This window comes from Rattus norvegicus, chromosome 5 (genome assembly GCF_021556685.1).
Source record: "Rattus norvegicus strain SHRSP/BbbUtx chromosome 5, alternate assembly SHRSP_T2T, whole genome shotgun sequence".
Lineage (NCBI taxonomy): Eukaryota > Metazoa > Chordata > Mammalia > Rodentia > Muridae > Rattus > Rattus norvegicus.
Window position 1 is genome coordinate 105,315,702 of NC_141538.1, and position 24,617 is coordinate 105,340,318.

The 24,617-nt window shown below is 44.0% G+C and overlaps 1 protein-coding gene across 2 annotated transcripts in view; it reads left to right on the forward strand.

Annotated features, from left to right (window-relative positions):
• Positions 1-1,204: 1,204 nt before the first annotated feature.
• Sh3gl2 (SH3 domain containing GRB2 like 2, endophilin A1) overlaps positions 1,205-24,617 on the forward strand; it is a 175,833-nt gene continuing 152,420 nt past the window's right edge. Inside the window, exon 1 of one of the 2 annotated variants that reach the window (XM_087660131.1) lies at positions 1,205-1,394. Coding sequence is in view for 1 of the 2 variants with exons in the window: in NM_053935.1 (NP_446387.1) it covers positions 1,350-1,394 (45 nt within the window). In the remaining variant the exon portion in view is untranslated. 2 annotated transcript variants of the gene reach the window in all.

Here is a 24,617-nt window from a genome sequence, read left to right on the forward strand (position 1 = left end):
GAAAGTCTGAATAGCAGCAAGGACCACAAGACAACAGACCCCTTCCTTTCTCTGGCTTCGTGTTTCAGACTGGGTGCGAAGGCCATGGGATGCTTACTGCCTGCTGCTCTAGTATTCTGCTGTGCTGTGATTCACATTAGCAAGGGTGACTGGTACCCAGCCCATGTCTAGGACCCCCGCACCAGCCCTACAGTTCCTCTTTACTCTGCTGCAGAAGTGTACGAGCTTCCCTTACCCCAGGCAGTAGGGGTGAGGGGTAAGAGACTGTATTTCTAGGAACCCAATCCAGGCCGTGTCGACTCTTTCCACATTCTTCGTAATTACTCTCCTCTTGGTGTCTCATCACTTTGATCCACACATGCAGGCGTGGCGTGGCCAGCATCCGAGTCTCTCCCACAAGTTCTTCAGTACAAGAAAAAACTTGAAGTGGCTGTTTATAAGAGCACTGAAGATTTCTGGTGCTGCTCTGGGCCCTTCACCCAATCCTATCCACCCTTTGTCCCTATGTGGTGTTTGTACAACTTGCTCTCTTGCCTTTCCTCATTACATTTTTTGTTAGAACGAAAACCTCGAATCTCCATGATAATTGTGTGAATGCCAAGTTCACATTTGGCTTTTTTTTTTTTTTTTGCTTTTGAAAATAGAAGATTAAATGCTGTTACAGTAGTAATAACTCGTATCAACTCCATTCCAGTATTCCAGTCAAGCTGTAGGGACTTCTCTTCATCTTAAGTAGTTAAGTTGTACTAGATCAGAAAAAAAAAAAAAAAGTTGATGGATTTCCCTAAGGTGAAACAAGCTTAAGGGATATTGAAATCAAGGCAGAGAAATGTTTTCCGTGCCCAATCAAGCGAGAAGGCAGGGCACAAAATGAGCAATGACTTATTCATGATCCAGATAAGCCTCCACCCCGCTTTTCAGCCACAGGGAGGCCAGGCTCAAAGGGCAAGGGCAGTGCGCAGGCAGCGCCACTGCGGCTACCTGGAAGCTGGGTCACCTGAGTCTGGACTTCCCAAAGGCTGTGACCCATTTGCCAGGGCCACGAACGACTCCCATAGCTGAAGACTGCCCAGGCTTCTGACAGTAGAGGGACAGTCGCCCCCGCACAGTGTACGGGTTCCGCGGGCTCACCTGCCTCCCGCTTGCGCCCAGGGCGGGGCTTCCCGCGTCCCCTTTAAGAGGCCGCATCACCCGCCCTGACGTCAGGGTGTCTCTCCGCACAAGCCCGCGTCCCGCGCCGCGCCCCCGCGCCAGCAGCTCCGGCGGCCGCACGACCAGCGGCGGCCAGGCGACCCCCGCCGCCTCTCCGCATCCGCAGCTACCGGCCGCGCGGCCTCTCGCATCCCATCATGTCGGTAGCAGGGCTGAAGAAGCAGTTCCACAAAGCCACTCAGGTAGGGCGCGTGCAGGTGCGCCATAGGCGGCCCCGCAGACCGACAGACAGACGGCGTCCTCCTTTGCGCCCCCTCCCTGGCCTGATCTGGTCCCCGCGGGGCGCCGCGCGGTAGCCCGGCTCCGTGACCCAGCTTCCTGTCTCCGATCGGTCCTCGCTCGGCGACTCGGTTCCCTGGCCGCCGCATCCCTGCTTCCTCTTCCCACTCCGGGTTCCTGTGGTCCCTGCCACCCTTGCACCCAGTCCTCAGCTCGCTTCCTCTGGCATCACTGCTCTCTGTCCCCGCTGTCCCGGCTCTCCCACCGGTGTTCCCAGACTGTCGGTCCCCTCACCGCAGCTCTCAGGCTCTGCACGGAGGGTGCCGCGCAGGTGCCTGGAGGCGCGGCGGGAGATTATGTAAAGTCGCCTCGGTGCGGTGACCTTGCGGTGCGGTGTGCCCCACTGTCCTGGGATGTGCTGGCTGGAGCGGTGTTCGCGCTCGAGGCTGCAGAGGTGCCCGCGCTCTGCGCTTGCTCTAGGCTCTGCGCTCCCAGGCCTTCTCAGAACCCCTCCTTCCCAGGCCTCCCCAGGCTCCCACCATGGGAGAATGTGGCTTCTCCAAGGAGCATGCATGCATTAACTTTTTCCTGGAGAACTCCTTGGTGAAGCTTATTTGAGGCCATGGTTTGACCAGTGGTCTGTGAGTCTTTAAAATTTTCCCACGGGTTTTACTGCTAAAGCATAACTCAGTTGTTAAAAACTTGAAAATCACCGTCTGTGTACTAGATGTGCCAAATTGTCTGTGTCCGGTAAGTAAACTGAGATTAAAATACATTTAATCCAGATCCTCATAATTTAAAGATCATTGGGCCCAACCTCAATGATTTTACAAAGAGAAACTATCCAAACATACTTACGATGTGACCCACTTCTTACATAATGTGTGGAGCTACAATCCTTTTATTCATTTGGACCAGGTTACATTTTAAGATATATTTAACAACGAAAGACTTTATTGATAAACTGTAATATACTTTTTGCATAATCTAGCTTTAAAGATCCTTATCCTAAGCCAACCTTATTTGTGTGGCTTCTGTAATTTCTTTCTTTTTTTTTTTAAAAAAATTACTTTCATCTTTTTACAATCCAGCCCTCCCCTCCCTTCAGATTCCCCCTCCCACAGTTCCTCATCCCAACCCCCCTCCCCCCTCCTCTCCTAGAGGATGTCCCCACCCCCAGCAGGTCTCCCCATTCCCTGGGGCCTCTGGTCTCTTGAGGATTAGGCACATCCTCTGCTATATATGTCTCCTTACAGAGTCCCACAGCCTCAGTACTCAAAAGGCGTAGGGAAAAGGTGAGGGCTGCATTCCTGAAGTTTGCTTAAATTAAGATGCAGGATGAAGTTCATCCCTGAGCGTCATCACCTCTGTCACCATAGATTCACCATCATCAAATTAGTTCTGTTGGGAACTCATTTCGGCAAGCAGGAAAAAGTCATTTTAGGAAGTGCTTCTAACTACACATATACATTTGGTTTTCTTACCACTCTAAACCCAGATACAGGGTCACCGAGCACTACCATTTTCTTCCTTTGCTGAAAACCCTTTTGTTTTAGAGGTGACACAATCTTATTCGTAGCTTAATGGAGCCTAGTTGTCTGTGATCTCCCGACTAGAAAGGCGAAATCAAGTATATTGTTAACTTGATGCTGGCAACTTTTCAGTTTTACAGAACCAATCTATGCTACCAGTGAATGACCTAGGACTTCCCTGATGCCACCGACTTATTTATTTATTTAGGCCCTTGTCTCATTTGTAATCTAGATCAAAGGACTGTTCTAACAACATTCATTTAGGAGCCTTGGCTTTGCGGAAGGAAAGGCTAAGATTTGAATCCCTCTTCTGCTACCTCTGAAATTAATTAAGCAGGCTAGTTTTTCAATCCGTCCTTCCTAAAAACTAATATTCATTTCTCAGGGCTAAAGTAAGGATAAATGAATTTGTAGAGCATATATAGAAAACGCTTAGTAACTGAGAGTTGTTAATGTTAAGGATAACTTCATTAGCATTAGTACCACCCCTTTGCACTGGTAATAATGAGACTCGAGGAAACAGCTGAAGCTAGCTTTAGACCTGTTAACACGCACGGTGACCATCTGACTCAGTTTCAGTTCATCTTGAGGGTGTATGCAGCTCTGAAAACAGGAAGGAATTGGGGCTGCTGTATGGAGGCCCTCTTTCCAGGTGTGGAGGAGTTCTACTGGGGATGAACTTGCTCCTTACAGCCCTGAATCCAGGTATAGGATCACTGAGCACTACCATTTTCTTCCTTTGCTGAGAACCCTTTTGTTTTAAAGGTGAAGCCAAACCAGTCTTATTCATAGCTTAATGGAGCATAGTCTTTAAAAGCTAAAGGCACTCTCCTGTGCATGGGTGTGTGAAGCCAGGGTCGGTGCTTGCCTGCTCTGAGCTCTGAGGAAATGGTCATGTCCTGCTTTTGCAGTCATTTCCCGACGTGAGTTCCTGCATCTGATCTTAGCTGCATAGGAAGTGTAAGGCCTAGAATAGCTTCTGTGGAGGGCTGCCATGCTAGTCAGTGGAAGGTAACATTTGCCTTTTTGTGGAACTGGGCTCCCACAGAGGGGTGGGTGGGATTTTGTTAATCCAGTACACCTTTAGTGTCAGTACCATTGACTTAGGGTTCCTGATTAGAGTGTCCCTGTGGTTCTCATATTGGAATTAATTATTTCTCCCTTTCATTGGTAGTTGCTGTGTAATTAAATAATCTTTATCATTATATCCCTGCCTTGAGAGTTTTATTTATATGGAGGTTCCATTTTATCATCAGTAATGTCAGTTTTTAAAAACTCATTTGGATTTGCAGCCGTGTGAGTAAAAATAGCTTCAGTCCTGGGTAATATGCCGGCAAGCCCATAATTCTTATCCTGTGCCTCACGATCAAGTGTTTGATCTGGTATGTTTGAGGATTTTATAGTTGTGAAGAGACACCATGATCATGGCAGATCTTGTAAAGGAAAATGTTTAGTTGGGGTTGGACTTAACAGCTCTGCAACTTAGTTCCTAATCATCATGGTAGGAAGCATATAATAGGTATGGCCACACAGGTAGCCGTAATGCTAGAGAAAGAGCTGAGAGTTCTGCATCTGGAGTAGCAGGCATCGGGAAGAGACAATGAGCCACTAGGCCTGGCTTGAGCAAGCACCTGAAGCTTCAAAGCCCATCTCTAGTGACACACTTCCTCCAACAAGCCCACACCTACTCCAACAAGGCCACGTCCCCTAATCCCTATGAGCCTGTGGAGGCCATTTTTATTCAGACCACCACATGGTGCATACATGGTGTCTATTCCTTCATTAAACTGTATGGCAGTGTAGGAAAATCTTTTTACAGGACCAACTGCTTTAGCCAAGCACACTACTAGTTTGCTAGAATTTATGAAGCGACATACCGAAAACTGAGGGAGTTAAAGAACAGAAACGTACTGGTTCACTGGTGAGAGAAAGGTGGCTGAGGTCTGAGGTCACTGCAACAGGAAAGCCCTGGTCTCCTACACCACCAGGCAAGGGCTGCTTCAAGCCTCATTGTGACTTCCGCAGGCCTTTCTTGGCAGTCTGGTTCATCTTAACTTGCAGATACAGCACCTTGCTCTTGTCCTCGTGTTTATACAGCGTTATTGTTTGCCTGTATTCGTGCTCAACCTTCAGTTTTACAGGGTACCAGCCATGTTGGATTAGGAGCACATCTACTCCACCATGGCAGCATTGACAGTGTCGCTGTTTTCATGTAAGGTCAAACTCTGAATTAATGGAGCTGAAATTTCAACATAGACATTTTTTTTTGAGGATACACTTTAAATAATAGCCTGTTTTGAATAAGAGGATTTGCTGTATTCTTAATATTGTTGCCCCAACATTTAGAGGGACAATTCTGTCTCAAGTAATGCGTAATTTTCTTTTGCATGGGATGGGATATACTTTCTTGTCTTTAATCGGTTTGCTAGAATTAATAGGATACTGCTGTAGGCTGTTTTGTCCCCACTTCAAATTCATGTGTTGAAAATAAGATAGTATTTGGTAGAAGGTGATTAAGTCTGAGGGCTCCACCCTCATGGATGGAATTAATCCTGCTCCTCTAGGTTGGAGAGAGCTTATTCTAACCTGCCACACTGAGGGGGTAGCAACAAGATGTCATCTTCAAAACACAATGAGTCTCCATTAGACAAAAATGAACGGGTGTCCTGATCTTGAGTTTTCTTAGATGCACAAGCTGTGAGAAAGCAGTAGCTGTTATGTGGGAGTTACTGACCTTTGGTACTCTCTTACCTTACCCTATTTTCTGCTGCTCTAACAATACCAGAGATCGAGGAATTTAGAAAGAAGCTTATTTTGGCTTATGATTCTGCAGGATTGGAAATCCAAGATTATGTGGCTGCATCTGCTGAGGCCTTGTGGTGCTTAGCTCATGCTGGAAATCGGGAGGGCAAGTGGGTATATTAAAAGGCAAAGTAGAAACGGCAGCCTCTGCTTTTAACAGCCATCTCTCCCAGGGACATCTCAGGTTTCTCAAGAGGGAGTATGAATTCACAAAAGAAAGGCATGAATCGGGGTTGGGGATTTAGCTCAATGGTATAGCGCTTGCCTAGCAAGCGCAAGGCTCTGGGTTTGGTCCCCAGCTCCGGAAAAAAAGAAAAAAGAAAAAAAAAAGAAAAAAAAAAGAAAGGTATGAAGCCACTTGTGAGGACTATTCCTTCGACCCACTTTCTTCTCCCAAGTCCCACCTTTCAGTGCTGCTGTGTTGAGGTCCCAGCATGTGAGACTGAGACAGTCTGGTGGTGCCTGTTACCGCACTAGGATTTTTCCCACTCGATGTCATCGGTGCTCTAGGCCCTTCTGCTTTAATCTATCCATTCGTGTGTTCATGTTATTTATCATGCAGTATCTTTTGTAAATCTGCCTGTGTGTTTGTTGATTTAGGAAACCTTTAACTTACTAAGATATTTAAATAAATACTCAGTTATGACTTTACATATTAAAATTTTGCTTTCTTAATTGGTTTCTTTACACGGTAATCTCACTGCTGCTTTAAAGTCATGGGTTTGGCTTGTTGCTTGGCCCAGGCCTCCTATGCCTGTGTCCTTTTGGTGAATAGGGCCATAGGCTGCTATGGCCCTGTGTGTTTTGTGAGTTATATGCCAAACATTATCCACATTTTCCTGGTAAACAGTGCTTAGTTGGTTGACAGCTTCCTAAAGGCATTCTTTTATTTTTTTATGATTTATTTATTTATTTATTTAATGTATGTGATGAGCATACTATTGCTGTCTTAAAGGTATTCTCAATCTCTGCCTTCCTCTACAAAATAAAAATGTAGGGTGAAAAATAGATTATGTTTGTAACTGGATGTGACAGTAACTGGACTTGCCAGTTATTTGCCTGGCCCAAATGTAGCCTTCTCTGAAGGATATTTTGTAGCAGCCACAGTGAAAACATCTTCCAAGAGATGTCAGGATTGGGTGAAATAATGCTGGCACAGTGCTCTGCCTGTCTGAGGAAGAAGACCTGAACCAAGTTGGTTGTTGTCTTTTTCTTTCTTTCTTTCTTTTCTAAAGGTTGTTAGTGAGCTCATACTCATTAACACTCTACAGCAGACACATAGAATTTGTCCGTGGAACTGGTAACTAGATTGTTTCCCTCAAGGCTGTGACTCTCCTTGACTGAAGTTTGATACTGTTTTTGTTGTTGTTGTTGGGGGTGGGGTGGGGTGGAGCAGGACTCTTTCTTCACTAATGTACTCTGTTGACTTTTTGTTTTAATCTAGTCAGAGACATTTCTGAGCATCTTCAAATTAATTACAGTCTTATTACAGACAGCAAGACTTGATTTAAAAATATTCTGTCTTGGAGGCAGTTACTGTGTGAAGCAAAGGGCAGAATAGTTAGGGGAAGGGAAACTAGGTCATATAGAGCAGAGAGCTTTGTTTCAGGTGTAGTTGAGGAAGTGAAAGGAGACATAACTGGGTAATAACATACAGGTTCAGAACCATTGGGATGTTCAAAATGGCTACCTGGAGGGCAGGATTCTGCATTTAAGGATTGATGGAATTGTCAAATGACTGTGTGAATAAGAAGCCAATGGATCGATCTCCTTGACCTCCCCCTCCCCCTTTCCCTTTTGTTCTTTTAACCATGCAGCTTTTTTCTATATTCTTTTAGATGTCCTGACAGGTGTGGCCATAAGAGGCCTGGAGCATGGAGAAGACTAACATTTCCAAAGAATGCTCTTGTTCCCAGGATGTTTGCTTTAATGCTTGGGCTTCTGAAGAACCTCTTACAATATTTTTAGGCTTTATTTAATGCAAAACAGGTAGAGATCTATATTTCTTATAATGAAAACTGAACTTTCCCTAAAAATTGTAGTAAGGACAATTTTAGTGTACCAAGAAATACCTGAATATCCAGGTGCAATACGCGTGAACATACAGAGTACATCACGCTCTACCCTCATTTGCTTTTCTTCCTTTTCTTTTCTCCTCTTTTCTTTCTCTGTCTTTCTGTCTTTCTGTCTTTCTGTCTTTCTTTCTTTCTTTCTTTCTTTCTTTCTTTCTTTCTCTCTCTCTCTCTCTTTCTCTTTCTTTCTCTTTCTTTCATTCTTTCTTTCTAGTGATTGATGTTTAAAATTTATTTATTTATTCACTTTATATCCCAGTTTCAGCTCCCACCTTCCCCTCCCAGTACCTCCTCACATAGATCTCTTCCCTCCCCCATTTCCCCTTCCCCTTATCTTCTGAGAAGGAGGAGCCCCATCCTGGGTATCACCCCCACCCCAGCACATCCAATCATGGTAGGACCAGGTGCATCCTCTCCTACTGAGGCCAAACAAGGCAGCCCAGTAGAGAGAGCAGGGGAGAGAGAGCAGAAATCAGTGGAGGGTGGAGAGTTAGGTTTTTGTGGGAGCATCTCTAGTACATACCATACTTTTCATTATACAAGGTGTGGCAGCAGGGACAGGAAGTTGAGGGCTGACATCTTCAACCCAGTGCAAAGCAGAAAAAGCAAATTGAAAGTATTGTGAGGCTTTTCATATCAAAGCTGGCCCTGAGCGATAACTTCCCAGCAAGGCTGCATCACCCAAACCTCCCCAAACAGCACCACTACCTGGAATCCAAGTGTTCAAACACCTTAGCCTGGGGGAGTCGGGGGTGGGGCATGGCCAATCAAACCACCACAGGCAATAACATTGCTTTCACAACTTGGCTAGGGGACTTGGGGAGTGGTTCAGACAGTAACTGCTTGTGTGATATAAGCCTGAGTGCCTGAGTTTGGTCCCCAGCATGCACAGGGGCAAAAGGCACTACATGTAATGCCAATGCTGGGAACACAGATACAAACAGATCACTAGGACCCGCTGGGTAATTTATAGTTAGCAAGAGTGCCAGACCATGTCTCAATGAGAGGCCAAGGTAGTTGGCCCCTCAGGAATGACATTTGAGGTGTCCTCTGGCTTACATACCACACACCACATACCACACACACACACACACACACACACACACACACACACACACACCCCACAACACAAACACTGAGGGAGAGAGGGAGAGAGGGAGAGAGGGAGAGAGGGAGAGAGGGAGAGAGGGAGAGAAGGAGAGAGGGAGAGAGGGAGAGAGGGAGAGAGGGAGAGAGGGAGAGAGGGAGAGAGGGAGAGAGGGAGAGAGGGAGAGAGGGAGAGAGGGAGAGAGGGAGAGAGGGAGAGAGGGAGAGAGCGAGCGTGCTTGGTGGATCTCTGAACTCTTTTCTTCTCTGTTCTATGAGTTGTTTACCATCATAGAATACTCTCTCTAGGCCTGATTTTCAGCCAGTGTATGGTTGTATAATGCAAACGTTACTGAGCTTATTGTATTAATCTAGATGACTCGATTAAGCCAGTGGGTCTTTGTTGATCAGATCTCCTTTCCTCGCTTTCTATTATTTGCTTCAGGGACCCAGGGTGATTCTGCGTGAAGTCCGCTGTCTTTATCACAGAATTTACAAGGTTGTCAAAGGAAATGTTTGGAAAGCATGTGAACTCTTTATATGCCAGAGATTTATGTGAGCTCTCTTCCCTTGAAACAGTCCTCTCCCTTTCCTGTGCTACAGCCCTCAGTAAGAGAAGCTGTCACTCCAGATATGGTTACTTTATGGAAGAAAAGGAAGTTTACATGGTTGCAGGAGCTCTTTAAACACAGGCCATTGTTAGCTCTGTGCTATCAGTGGTGCTGGAAGGTGCTGTGCAGTATCCTGGGCTAGAAAGACATCAATGGAAAAAGGAATGAATGGTCTTACCCAGTGCAGAACCACACGATCTACCTAAGGTGTGCCACTGCTGCAGCCATGGCACAACTGCGATGGTGTAACCAACTGCCTTCTCATTAGGCAGGAGGCCTGTCTCAACAGATGGCAATGCCATACCTATAATCCTGGCTAAAAGCCCACGGCTGCAAAGGTCCTTGGTCCTAGAGTAGAACCTACCATTGTTGATTTACTCAGTGGTTGTGATATCAGATTGCCTTTTAGATGTATATGATTTTACTCATAGACTGGGTCAGATAAACTTCTTTTTGTAGTGGACACAAGTCAATGCCAAGACTTATAAGTAGTCCAATTGCTGAGAAGAGACCAACTGCTCAGATATCAACAGGAAACTGTTGTATCATTTCCCAGTCCCAGTTCCCAAGGCTTAGGGAATACGGTAGAGGAGGAAGCTGCAAGATTCTCAGATCTGGAGGTTGGGGAAGAGTGCTGTCTTCTGGACATGACGAAGGCATGGCCCTTGCAAACTTTCAGTTGCTCTGGCTACTTGTACATGATCTAACTAAGCCAAGGCAGAATTCCATTATAGATTGGGACGATGGTCTTCAGGTGATACCCCTTGTCTAGGAATTATTGACAGTTGATAGTTACTAGGGGATCACTCTTCTTTGAGGGTATGTCCTGGTAGGCTTCCCATGTTCCAGTGGATGGCTATAGACACATTCACACATGGGAAAATCTAACTGGACTCAGAAAAATGGAAACAGTCATGAAACCAAAAGGCAGAAGTGAGTGCTGGGAGGATATTGGGGAGGAAGACAGGTGGAAAATGAGGAACACAAGAGGCATAGAACTGTAGTTCATTATATACAAATACATAGTTCCCAGGGAATACACAAAAGGCAGGGGTTGTCCTTGTTGATAACAGAAGTCAGGAATATAGGCAAGTCACAAAACTTAACATGTGATCAGGGCTGGCTTTGCATTAAAGGTTAGGAGTCGGGGAGAGAGGCCATGGCAGATAGCTTGCAGACAGCCCAGGGGGCAGAGAACAGCTCTTTGATGATGCCAGCAAGGGAAGTTGGGACCAAGTACAGTTTTTAAAAATAAACAAACCAACTAACCTGGGTTCCATCAAGAGCCTACATGGAAAAGGATGCTTCCCCAGAGCTAACAGACTTGGCAACATCTTGACCCCTGAACACAGAGCCTAGTTAAGCCAGCCTAGACTTCTGACTTGTGGAATTGTAACTTAATAAATGAGTATTCTTTTAGTCTGATATGTTTGTGCAAGTTTGTTATATAACACCAGAAGACTAATGATAGCTACTTCCATATATGGTCCATTAGGTGGAACTTTCAGCATGACCCCTGAATGGTTCTAACAGCAAAGAAAAAAGCCAAGAGAAGCTGGTGTGCTCAGAATGGAGCAGGGTTTTGGTTAAGAAGCCAGGCGTTTGCTATGTGTGCTATTACACACTTGTAATTGGCGCACCTTGGAGCGGAGGCAGGGATATCTCTACTTCCAGGGTAGACCAGGCAACACGGAGTCCCTGATTCAGGATAAACACACACACACCCCGAATAAGAAGTCTAAGAATATAAAAAGCTGTTTGAGCATCTACAAAAAGAAGAGCTATGATTTTTTTCCTCTCATTGTGCATAACATTAATTTACACATGGAATTATAAGTGTCTCTATATACATGCAGCATGCCCATATACACATGTATGAAATTTATGTAGTTTGAAAATTCAGTATTTTCTTATTGTATGTTTTTCTTTCTTTTTTTTTTTTTTTTGGTTCTTTTTTTCGGAGCTGGGGACCGAACCCAGGGCCTTGCGCTTGCTAGGCAAGCGCTCTACCACTGAGCTAAATCCCCAGCCCTTACCATGTTTTTGCTTCACATTTCCATGGTTTTCTCTGGTTGAAGCTCAAGGGGATTCCGTGCTTCCCTGATCATTTGTAAGCGGTGGCATTGTTAAACGCTTTACAAGCATCCCTTCGTTGAGTGGGCTGATAATACAGTGGCAGCTTTATTAACTTTAGAATGAGGTTTCTTTGAACAATAAAACTTTGTAATTGTTAGTCTCCAAGAGTGAGTTAGAATTTCTACTGGTGAGAACAGGGTGGTCAGTCACTCATCCAGTCTCTGCTCTTCTGCTTGTGGGAGACTGATGTTCACACACACAGTGAGATGATTCTGCTTCCAGCAAATCGCAAAGTTGTGTGGAAGTTTGATGTTATTCGTGGAATTCCTGTTGACGACTAACGTCACGTAGCACACTTGGGTGTGGATAGCAAGTCACGTAAGCAGCAGGGCTGACTGCAGGAGTGGACTCTACTATGTGGCGTCTGTTGGATGTTAGCCCCGGGCCTTTGGGGATGATGCATGGATCTAAGTTTATTTGGTTTTGGGGGCAGTCAGTATACAGTATGTTAGGCATAATTCAGAAAGGCTGAGGTCCTGTGTTCTGTGCTGACCTGTGCTGAAATGGTCTGCTACCAGTGCATTTACTGTTGATAGGGGATTCTGGGCAGGAAGAAAGTAAATTAAAGTGCTGTCTGCTGACTTCTCTTTTTGTCTCTCTGTGAGACATAAGGATACCAATATGTCTATTTCTTCTTAACACTCTGTATTCAGGGAACGAGAACCTTCACAATGAGACAGATCGTAGGTATTATGGTGGAAACTCCCTTAACTGTTTGAAGCGCTTTCCCAAGTGCTTCCTTCCATGGCAAGATTAGAGAGAGCCAACCCCTGGCCTTCTAGTAAGGGATGAGGATCTACCAGCTGCTTACAACTAGTTGCAAGGCTAAAGATGAAGCAGTAACCGAAGCCCACGGCACTAAACTGATGGCCATAGTTGAGTTAGTTATTCCCTCTTGCTCAGAGATCAGGCTGCACTGAGGTCTAACCTGCTAACCCAAATACATCAAGGTTAAGTATTTCCTCCTTGGTTGGTCCAAAGGGATGGGTGGCATATTGTGTTTGAGAGGAGAAATTTTGCACATTCTCAACAAAATCTAAGAGTGACAAGGGCCCTGGGGACGCTATGCTTCCTCCTTTCCCACTGTGACCTACTTACTCTGTACCTTGTGGCTTTCTTGTACTCTATCAGATGTGTAACTTTCTGCCAAGTTCTCTTCGTCTCTACTCAAATATGTATTACCTTTATGCTGATGCTCAGGGCACTTTTTCTCTAACCCCAGTATTTAGTCTGTGAGTTCCCTTCTGAGCCTATTTTAAAGTTCTCTTTAAGGAAACCAAGAAGAATTAAAGGGGTCTCTTTGCCTTATTACCTCATGCCAGTGTCAAGTAGATGGTTCAGTGATTGAATAACTAACCTAGGCAGACCGCCCTGTATCAATTGACCTCAGGGGGATTCAGCTTTCATCCTCCTTGTGGGTCCACAGTGCTCACTGAGGTGGCCCTAGCCCTCTCCTTTCTGTTGAGGATACACCCGTGGACAGAGGCTCACTTGTAATTTTTAAGCTGTTAGCTATGTAATTGCCCACGTGGCTACATGTGTGCGTAAGGGAGGCCTGTAACCCCCAACCCTTCACTGAGAATAGTGAGAACCATTTATACGCTAGTGAAATATTTCTGGAGATTCATCCGTACCAATATGAAGTGTTTACTTAGGCAAGTTAGCATCCTGGTATCCTGAGATCCCATTCTCTTCCTATGCCTCTAAGAGGCATTAAATATTAGCGTTTTCTACCAGATGTTATAAAACTTGTATTTATGACATGGAATTAAAATCTGTTTATGTCCCCCACCTTGTAAAACTTTTATGCAAACATTTTACTCATCACCAACTGGTAGAATCCTTGTCTACAAGAAAGTGCTCCTGACCCTTCCCTCCGTTTCCTTCCTGCCAACTTGTGAAACTAACCAATCACAAGAGACTATAATCTCAGAAAAGGCATCTGTCACCTGTGTTAGAACAAAACCCCAGGGTACTTGCTAGCCCCTGTGTTTGGTGTTCTGAGCACACCCTCCTGAGGAAGGTAAAGTTTTGCCTGTTGAGACACCTCACTGGAGCGGTGGTCTCTTTCTTTGTGACCCCTACTGTATTGCTACCATACCTAACCTTACGCTTGAGTTCTATCCCTTGGTTCAATTATTTTGAACTAATACATGATTTTCCATGAAACTCTTAGATAATTTTCATCATTAACTACCCTACAAGAATGGATGTGTGTTCAGCAGGAAACATTAGAGCGCCTATGTCAATCGTTGCTCCAAACTGGATGGCGCTGCTCTGATTCTGGTTTTCAGGGGCACAGTGAGATATGCGACTATCATGTGATGAGAGTTACTGCTTTCTAACATCTAGATTCTTCTTGTCTAGTGACACCATGTCTGGTGCTTGCTGCTATATTCGAGTCAACTTAGATTTGGTCTCTTGGATGCCGTAGTCTTTCTGTATGGTGGAATAATTTGCCTATTTTCCAAACCTGTCATTTGTTTTGATGAGTACTGTTGCGCAGTGAGCAGATAGGCGGACATTGTTTTAGTTCTACACTATTGACTATATTAGTCAGAATTCTTCAGCTCGGTTCTCTTGGATGTAGATATAGGAAGGGCCTTGCCATGGACAGTGGCTGATGAAACTGCAAAGGCCAAGAAATCTCACACTGTGCTCTGGGTAGTGAACAGGAGACTAGGGAAACGAGTTTGTAGTTCAGTCTGAATAGAGACCGGAGAACCATGGTAGCTGAGGGTGTAACTTATAGCCCACGGCAGAAAACTAAACTTCAGACAGTTTAAGCTCTGGAATCGAGACTCCTGAATCTGCAGTTCTGGAGTCTGAAGGCAGAGGAAGGTGGAAGCTCAGGTGCTAGGAGGGGTAAGTTCTTCTTCCTCTGCCCAGTTCTTCTATACAGGTCCCTACGGGATTATTAGATGGATGTAGTTCAGTCTGATTAACATGCTAATGTATTCCAGAAAACTCCCTTGTAGACACATCCAGAAGTGTGTAATCTTTTATCAGCTGAGCTTATGGTGATTAGACATATAAAATAGCCATTACTCTGACTTAGCTCATACATGAATCATTTTGTCATTAATTTGTTTGTTGTTTGTTTATTGTGGGAGTATGAGGGATTTCTGAATGTTACCCAAGCTACCTTGGGACTCATAGTTCTTCCAAGTAGTGGGAATTACTGGAGCATGTCAGTGAACCCAGCTATCATTTTCATGAAAGAAACAATGTAATTTACTAAAAATAATACTATACACTAGTACACTCTTTCTTGAGTAAGTATGTGCACTTGAGGTTTATTCGGCCTTTGTTAAACAAGGTGGGCAAAAGGATATGCTAGCAATATCCTGAGACTTTCAAGAAGTAAAAAACAGAGAGGGAACTGAAGCCATGCATCTTTCCTGAGTGGTATTGGGAACTTGGTATTATGCAGTATATATTTGGCCTTTGTCCCAGTTTTCTGGCAAAAAGCTGTTTAAAACCCTTGGGAATTTCTTCAGATTTAGTCCTTTCTCTGCTAACAATGTGACTGGTGACTGGGGCCCTTTCCAGCTTCAGGACACAGATGGTTCGAGATGTAGAGGTAATTTGAAGGTTGAGAATTTAAGCCCCACCCTAAGGGCTTGAGAGGGGAGAGGGCTCAGGGTTAAGTTGATGATTAGTGGCCAAGGATTTAGTCAGCCACACCTACTTTAAAGAAGCCTTCAAAAAGTCTAGCATCACATCCTGTGAGAGGATGCCTGAAGCTCCGCCAGTGGAACTTACTGGGTGCTGAGCCTGGAGAGAGCCCATGGCCCTGGCCCTTCTCCCTCACTTCACTCTGTGTCCCCTTCAGTCTGCCTCTTCACCTGTAGCCTTGGTATTATTCTTTGAAGTGAAAAATTGTAAGTAAAGCATTTTCCAGGTTTTTGTGAGACAGTTTACCAAATTCCTGGAATCCAGGCAAAGGACAGTGACCACAGTGGATTCTTTACTTTATTTAGATCTTCCTGTTACTGAAAATAGATTTTCCCCCTCTCACACAAGATATCAGCTTCTTCGATCTTTACTTTCCCCAGTTCCTCCCTACGGCCCTTCCATCCAGATCCACCTCCTTTCTGCCTCATTAAAAAAACATTAAAAAGATAAGATAAAAATAAAAACTAACACATTATAATTGGACAAAACAAACAGAAGAAAAAGAGCCCAAGAGAGGGCACAAGAAGCAGAGACTCCTTTATTTATACAGTCAGGAATCCAATAAAAAATGGAAGCCATAACATACCTATAGGTTAAAAGAGAGAAAGCAAAATCTTGGCATGGCCTATGAGACAAGGGACCTCCAAGAGTGCCATTGATTTAATTTTTTTTTTTTTTTGGTCATTTCTGCTGGGCTTGAAGCCTAAGTTTAAGAGTAGTTTGATTATACAGTGAGACTCCCACTGGAGGAAACACAATTTTTATTTGCAAGTGGTTATCAATTGGAGATTGCTTCAGGGTTAGGGGTGAGGTCATGTGCCCACTTCTCTTGTCAGGACTGGCACACATCTGTGCAAGCCTCACGCCTGCTGCCTCGGTCTCTGAGGGTTCATGTGTGCCTCTTGCTGGTTTAGAGGGCCTTATTTTCTTGGTCCTCTGTCCCCTCTGGCTCTTACACTTTTTCCACTTCTTTGTTCCCTAAACCCTGCGGGGAGGGATGTGATGGAGACATCCCACTAGGACTGAGTGTTCCAAGGACTTCATGTCAAATCTCTGAAGAATGTCTGGCTGTGGGTTCTGTACTTGTTCCCATCTACTGCAGAAGAAAGCTTCCCCGATGGTGGCTGATCAAGGCGTTGATCTATGACATACCTTCTCCAGGAAGATCTATCTGTCCCTCCTAGTCCCTTGCTCTACGCCTAACCTTTGTGGTTCTATGGACTACAGCTTAGTTATTCTTGACGTAACAGATACTATCTATACAAGTGAATACATACCATATTTGTCTTCCTGTGCCTGGGTTACCTTACTCAGGATGACTTATTTACATATTATTTTAGTTACATTCATTTACCTCTTGATTTCATGACTTCACTTTTTATCTTGTTGAGTGACAGTATTTGTGTAAGTGTCCTACAGTTGCCTAATTTGTTCTGTTGAGGGACATGTAGGTTATTTCCGGTTTCTGGCTATTATGAATGAACATCAATGAACATGGTTGAACAAGTGCCTCTGTGACAGGATGAGGTGACGTTTGGGTACATGTCCACAATTAGTATAACTGGATCTTGAGGTAGATTGATGTCCTATCTTCCCGAGGAACCACCCTACTGATTTCCATAGTGGCTGGACAAGTTTCCCCTCCCACCAGCAATGGGGGAGTGCTCCCCGTGCTCCACATCCTTACCAGCATGAGCTGTCACTTGTGTTATTGATCTTAGCCATTCCAGTGGGCGGAAGATGAAATCTCAGAGTAGTGTCGATGTGCATTGCCCTGATGACTAAGGATGCTGAACATTTCTTTAAAAGTTTCTCAGCCATTCGAGTTTCCTCTTTTGAGAGTTTTCTGTCCAGATGTGTCCCTCATTTTATAATATGTTAGTTTCTGTATTACCATCTAGGATTTGAGTTCTTTATATATTTTGAATATTAGCCTTCTATCAGATGTATATGTGGTAAACATCCTTTCCTATTCTGTAGGCTGTCACTTTGTCCAAATGACAGTGGCTTTTGCTGTGCAGAAGCTTGTGAGTTTCAATAGTTCCCGTTTGTTAATTGTTGATCTTAGTCCTTGTACTAATGTGTTTTGTACACAGAGTGGTTTTCTATGCCAGTGAGTTCAGGTTATTTCCCCCTTTCTTTTCTATGAGCATCAGTGAATCTGGTTTTATGTTGAGGTCTTTGATTCAGTTGGAGTTGAGTTTTGTGCAGGGTGATAAGTATGGATCTATTTGGATTCTTCCAAATGCAGTCACCAGTTTTGACCACCACCATTTGTAGAAGATGCTTTCTCCTCCTAATGTGTATTCCCAGCTTCTTTACCAAAAATCAGGTGTCTATAGAGGTGTAGATTCACATCTGGGTCATCAGTTTGATTCCATTGATTGACATGTCTGTTTTTATGCCAATACCATGTATTTTTATTACTATTTCTCTGTAATAAAACTTGAAATCAGGGATGATGATGAATCCAGTTGTTCTTTTAATGCTCTGGATTTTTTTTTTAGTTATCCTGTTTTGTTTTGTTTTGTTTTGTTTTGTTTTGTGTGTGTGTGTGTGTGTGTGTGTGTGTGTGTGTTTCTATCTGAAGCTGAAAATTGTCTTTCCAAGATCTGTGAAGAATTGGGTTGGACATTTGATGGGAATTGCATTGAATCTGTTGGTAGAATGGCCATTTTTGCTATATTAATCCTGCTAATCCTTGAGCATGGGTGATCTTTCCATCTTCTGATGTCTTCTTTAATTTCTTTCTTCAATGTTTAAAGTAGTTTCATCATGCAAAACTTTCACTTGCTTGGTTAGAATTACCTTGAGATGTTTAGTATCATTTGAGGTGATTGTGAAAGGAGTTGTTCCCCTGATTTCTTTCTTAGTCCATTTGTCATCTGCTTATAGGAGGGCTACTGATTTATCTGGGTTCATTTTGTATCAAGCTATTTTTCTGAAAGTGTTTATTAGTGATAGGTGCTCCCAGGTGGAATTTGGTGGTCCCTTATGTATATTGTCATATCATTGGCAAATAAAGATCTTTGACCTCTTCCTAATTTGTATCTCCATGAGCTCTTTCAGTTGCCTTCTTGCTCTAGGTAACACTTCAAATACTATTTTAAATAAGTATGGAGAGAGTAGACAGCTTCGTTTCTGAGTTATTTTTCCATCGAAGACAACTGGCTTATTGCTGGTTGGTTAGGAGTACAGGGTATAACCTGTGCAGGTGATTGGAATCGGATAGACGGGGCGGCATGGAAGGATCCGATGGGTTTTTCAGTGAGTGCCAAAGTGCACTAGGTGAGACGGTGAGATGTGTCTGATATAGAGACATGTGCAGGACAGGCTGCTGGCGGGAAGAACTCTCTCCATATTTCCTAAAACGAGGTCACAGACAGTCTGTGTCTCATGTAGTGAGAGTACAGGAAGGGAAAATCCTTGCTCTTTCTCTGTCCTTATAAGGGTACCATTCTGCTTTCACGTGTTCCTTACAACATGCCCCTCCCACAGCTTGAAGTTGTAAATGCTCCACTGTCCTCTGACCCTCAGGGAATTTTCCTATTTATATCAGTTATGAGATTTGATTATCTTTTATGAAAGGGAAGACTCTTTGTTTATAACAGTATGTACCATATGTTCATAAGAGAAGAGGGAGGTGAACATCAAGAGAAACCGTGAGGTTACCAGGAGGTATAGTATAGGGACAGTAGGAACCCAGTGTAGAAGCTCAGGGCATGGGTCAGATTTCTTCCCAGTGTTCCCGTTCTGGATGCGTATGTGGCCTCAGCAGTCACTAGTGACTAAGGATAAGTTCTCCTCTCCTATGCATTCTCTCCCCATTCCACAGCTCAGTAGCCACAGCAATATACTTTAAGGGCATAGTTAGAGGTTTGTACCTTAGGCTTCCAGTCTTAATGCTAGCTGTTATTTAGAATCTAGCTCTTGTTTTTGTTTGTTTGCTTGTTTTTTCCGTGAGGATCCACTCAAGAATCTTTGTCATCTGCGTGCTAGGCACTTGTTCTGCTACTGAGCCATACCTCCCCACCCCCAGCCCTGTAGAACAAATCTAAAGTTGTGCTTCTACTTAAAACTGCTCAGTGGTTTTGTGGCTCCCAGCATCGAGCCTCTGTAAACCCTATTAAGGAGTGTGGAGGCACTGTTGGCTAGTCGTCTCATGTCCCCTAGCTCGCTATACGTGTCTCACTATACTAAGGTTGCCAAGTCTTTGACATTTTGCCAAATAATGTTTGCTCTGCAAAACTGGTGTTCTTGCTTTGCAGTCTTTCTTCTGTGCTCTTTCCTCTGGACATTTCCTTCTTGTGTTTGATGTTGTACTCCACTAATCACTATTTATTTTTAAAGGTCTTACTTGATAATCTCAGGGAACTTATCCCTCCCATATTTAATGTGGGCCAAATGCCTGTTAGTATGCACTAGACATTGCCCACGGTGGCTCTTCAAGTAAATCGCTTGGCACATGTTTCTGAAATGACCACCTTTCTTGTTGGTCTCTGCCAGGAAGCTCATCTCTCACTTCTTTATTGTGTACCCAGCACCTGCCCCACAGTAGACATTCAACTGGTGTTGTTGAGTGAATCTCTGTTCCTTGCTTCTTCTCTATAATACTTATAATTTAAAGTTGTGCGAAGGCATATACTTTTGATTTTTATTTTTACTTGAGTATTATATGACTATAGCTTTTTACTTGGAGGTCAAATCCTCATAAAGTTGTAAGTTTGTAACTTTAAAATAAGCTTTCTTAGTTGTAAAAATAGCTGATTACTAGGCATTGTTTAATCATCTTTACTACCCATAAAATCCCCATGAGGCTACAGCATTGCTAATGCCCTTTCTATAGGTAAAAAAAAATGAAGTTCAGATAGGTTAAGGTGCTCAAGATTGCATGGCTTCACTGGCAGGGTTGGGTTTTGAAACCAGACCTTCAAGATCTGTCCTGAGTCCTGTTGTGTAGTGTGGTGTCAAGACAAGAAACTGTTACTAATCAGTTAGAAAAGCCAATCCTTTTGGTATAAAAAGTAGACAAGTTTGAAAAGGCAGTAAGTGAGAGTACTGCAAGTGACTGAGGTTAACATGCAGAGGTCATGGGAACCACACACAGTTGTCATCGTTTAGATGGGCAGAGATGGGAAGGATGTGAGTTTGGAACAGTAAGCGGGCAAGACTGTGTGAATGTGGGTCTCCCTTCCTGGGGTGGGAGTTGAGATGGAGTGATGCTTATGTAGATCAGGTGGGTCTCAACTTTCAGTCATCCTGTTTCTGCCTCCAGAGTATGGGCGTTCCCACAGGAGGGATAGCTTCCTGTTGGTAACAGTACGGATCGTTCACCCTGCCATATCAGTGGCTTCCTGTAGTTCTGGTTTAGAATTTATCCACCAAAAAATCAGCATGTAAACCTACCAGACCAGGAACGCGATTATTCCCTTTAGTAGTTTCCATGAAAATAGAAACAGCCTAAATGTCAAACACAGAGCTGAATTCTAGTGCGTCTCTGATTTAAAAGAAGTCAATAGCTGTTTTATCCACAGAGTAATAGTTGTAGGTATACGGAAGTGTTCATGATTATTGCAAGCTAAGCCCCACAAAATATGTGATATTAATAACCTGATATTATAATGAGAATAGCTCAAATACATGGGTAATTTATGTGCTAGGTTCTAGTGCTTGAATAATTGTATTTCATATGAACTAAATGAGTCATTTAAATATTGATCGTTTCTAGACAGTGGGATTTCAGACAAGCAGGTTGTGTTTTCTGCTTTCATGCCTTTCTTTGGTAATTTGGTATTAGGTCTTGTCACTGGATCGCCTTTCCATTACATCATTCCTACCCCTGCTTTGCCATGTTGAGTTGAAGACAAAGACTAGGAAGGAAAATGTTAGCAGGAACTAAGAGCAAACTCAGTTTCTAGGAAACTTTTCTCCTTTGGCATTTAACTCAAGAGCGCTTTCTTGCCTTGTCCTCTGTTGGGTCCAGGATTGAATTGTGCTGCTGGAGTTGCTTCCGAATGTGTGGCCACTTTCTCCCTGTCTCCAAGGAGAGGGGGAGGCCTACTGTCAACAGGCAGCTGCCGGTAGCTTTTGTTTCTCTAAATGAAGATGTTTGTGTCCAGATCCCTCTTCTTGTCCTTAGGAAATCTGTGTTGAGGATTGACAGCTCTATCTGCTGGGAAGAGGGGCAGCTGGGAAATGTGGCACAGGATGATGTGCCCAGGGCTAGATGGGAGCTGCCCCTCCTCACCCTCCTGACCTGTGACCAGGAGCTCCTGGTTTAGCAAGGAAAAATGAGGCAGAGTGAGTCACTCCATCAGCAGACCGAGGATGTTCTATGTGATGCTCTTTGCAGTAAGAGAACAGTGATGGGGACAGTGGGAGTGGAAGATGGGTGTGGTTTCAGTTTATGGCCAGGAAAGTGCAAAGTGTAGCAGCCATAACGGAAAAGTAATACCCTGCGACTGCATCATCTCAAGCAAAGTAGAACAGGAGAGAAAAGGCGGAGTAGCCTCAGAAGTGAAGGTCCTGTCTAGAGGGAACAAGTCTAACAAGATCACCCGAAGCCCCCAAGATGCCACATGCTGGGACAAGTGTGTCTGATGGAGTACTCACCTCTGGGTGGCCCCGGCACTCATGTCATCAAAGTCTGAGCCACATAATTTGTGAGTATGCTTTACTTTTTTAACCTCTACAGAATCTCATTAAACTTGTTGACCAATCGTGCTTGCTTTTGCTGAACTGTTTTTAATGTTTTTATTTGATGCATACTTTTAAAATTTGGTTCATTTGACACGTCTAAGAAACGATCCAGCATGGAAGAGGGCCTAACAGTCTCCAACTCCTGGCTGAGGAACTGTTATTAGTAGCTAGACAGGAACAGTCAGTTTGCTTTAAGAGTGTGGTTCCCAATCGACTGTATGACATGTATGTGCATACATAACATGTATGATCTATCTGTGTGGATTGCACACATGTGGAGGTCGTTTCTCTCCCTCCATCTTTATATGGCTCCTGGGGCCGGAACTCAGGTCTTCATGCTTTGGTGTGGGCACCTGAACCCATGGGTTTTGAAGGAAGGCAGAAGTGGCAGGGTAGAGCACTGGCATCTGTAGATTCTGTGATGTGCTCCTGGGGTGGTTCCTTAAGCAGGGGGCTGTGCAGTACCGTCCACTCGCAAGGGGAACTGCTGCTGCACCGAGGGTACTGTCTGGCACCGAGTTTTCCTGGGAGGCTGTTAAGGTATATCTTAATAATCTGCTTTATAAGCGACTTTGATTTTAGAACTCCTCCAGCAAGATGGATTCCTGATAGTTTAGTCTCCTTTCTTGTGTAAGGTGCTGGGCTCATAGTCGCCCTGATCTGTGGTGGACATATGTACTAGAAAAAGAAAACCAAGCAGCCCTGACTGCGTGGGTGCCACTCCTTCACTTGGTCTGTGCTGGGATCTCAGTAGTGGTTGTCTTCGTTTTCTGCATCCCTGGATAAGTGCTTATGCTGCAGCTCCAAAGCACGTGAGGTGCTGCAATGGTTCCCCAGTCCGACTATGATGACACTTGCTTCCTGCCACTCACAGGCTGTGGCACACAGAGCATTGATCTGATTCCCTTCCCTCCTACATCCCAGTTCCTCTGCTTTTTTTGTAGTCTTCTGAGCATAAATAGAATATGGGGTAATATAATTCACAGAGGCCAGATGAGTTTGGGAAGGATTGGAGCAAGCTATATTAACCAAGTGTCTGTGTGTCAGGACTTTCTAGAGTCCAAATATGAAAATAAAAGTCTTGAAGCAGGGTGTAGTTACTCAGATTTGATTATTAAATCCTCCAGGCCCATCTGTTTCCTTCTGTTCTTCTCTCTTCATTTTCCTCCTTTATCTATCCTTTAAAACCAATTTTAAAGATTTGCTTCAAATTGCCTGCCTGTGTATCAGATAATGGTGTTTTTCTGCCCGAAGTCCTTAAAGCTTGAGGGACAGTGACACACACATGTGCGCGCGCGCACACACACACACACACACACACACACACACACACACACACATTTGTGTATAGAAATACAGAATTATTTATGTGGTATTGGGGGCTGGATCCAGCCCTGTACATGTTAGGCAAATCCCGCACTATTGAATTCTATCTAGTCCTGTTTCTGTTTCTTTAAGTGGGAGCATTACTTGTATTTTGAAAATAGGTTTGGGAATTTTGCAAATGTTGCTTCCTTCTTCTCTTCTTTTTTTCTTGGTGTGTGGGTGTGGGTGTGGGTGTGAGAGTTGTTCTAGGGATTAAACTCAGGTCCTTGTGGCTGCTGAGCACACACAGTACTTTTGAGCTAAAACCGCAGTTCTGTTTCTGAGACTTTTTGGAACACCTTCCTTGCTAAATAAATTATTATGTCAAATAATTCAGCCACCCTGATTTTACTCTTTAAGTAGTAAGAACTATAACATGTCTGTCCTGATTTCTCCATCATTTATCAGTAAAGGAGAGTCAGATTAACTTTGATGAGGCATGAGGAGTGACGTCATAGATGTAGTTAATTTACTGTTGTAGCTCCTGTCCACAGAGAAGGCATCTTGCTACCAAACCATTAGGTGAGCAAACAGAGGGAGTGACTTGTCCACTTTCTACAAGAAGTGATAGAATCGTGAGCCACTGTAGACATCCTGCACACACATTCCTTGTGTGGAGGCACGGGCTTTGCATGACTCTATGCTCATGTGTCTGGGAGGGGAGAGGAGCAGCAGAGAGAGAGAGCACGGTGGATGTTGATGCCACTCACAGTGGTAAGGGCTGGAGGTTGCCTCTCCTTGGGCAGAAACTCCTGCTTGCATCATTAGGAAGAGCTTTATAGTAGGCAGTAGATTTACTTTAAGGAGTGTTATGAGTTTTGAGGACTAAGAATTCAGGGAAGCTTTACTCTGTGGCATTGTGGAAGGGAAGCTTTACAATGTTTCTTTACTTGATAATTTCTTGGGAGCACTAAAGTGAGGGGAAATTGGTTTGCCAATATGGCGGTGCAAAGGTCTTTAGCGTCAATGCTTGTGGTTTTGGTAGAATAGTGTTGTATATTCAGTGTACCTGGTCCATTCAGGAACTGCCTTTGAAAGCAGTGGACAGTACCTGAGACCCAGAATCCTCCTCTGGGGTGTGGGCTCATGCTTCCTTGTTGAGGATCTAAGCCTTATTCTTAATGGCTCATCTCCCTTAGCATTTATGCTGGGCTACCAGTCTGGTAGAATTTCCTTTTCTGATGCCAAATCCATACCTGTAAAAT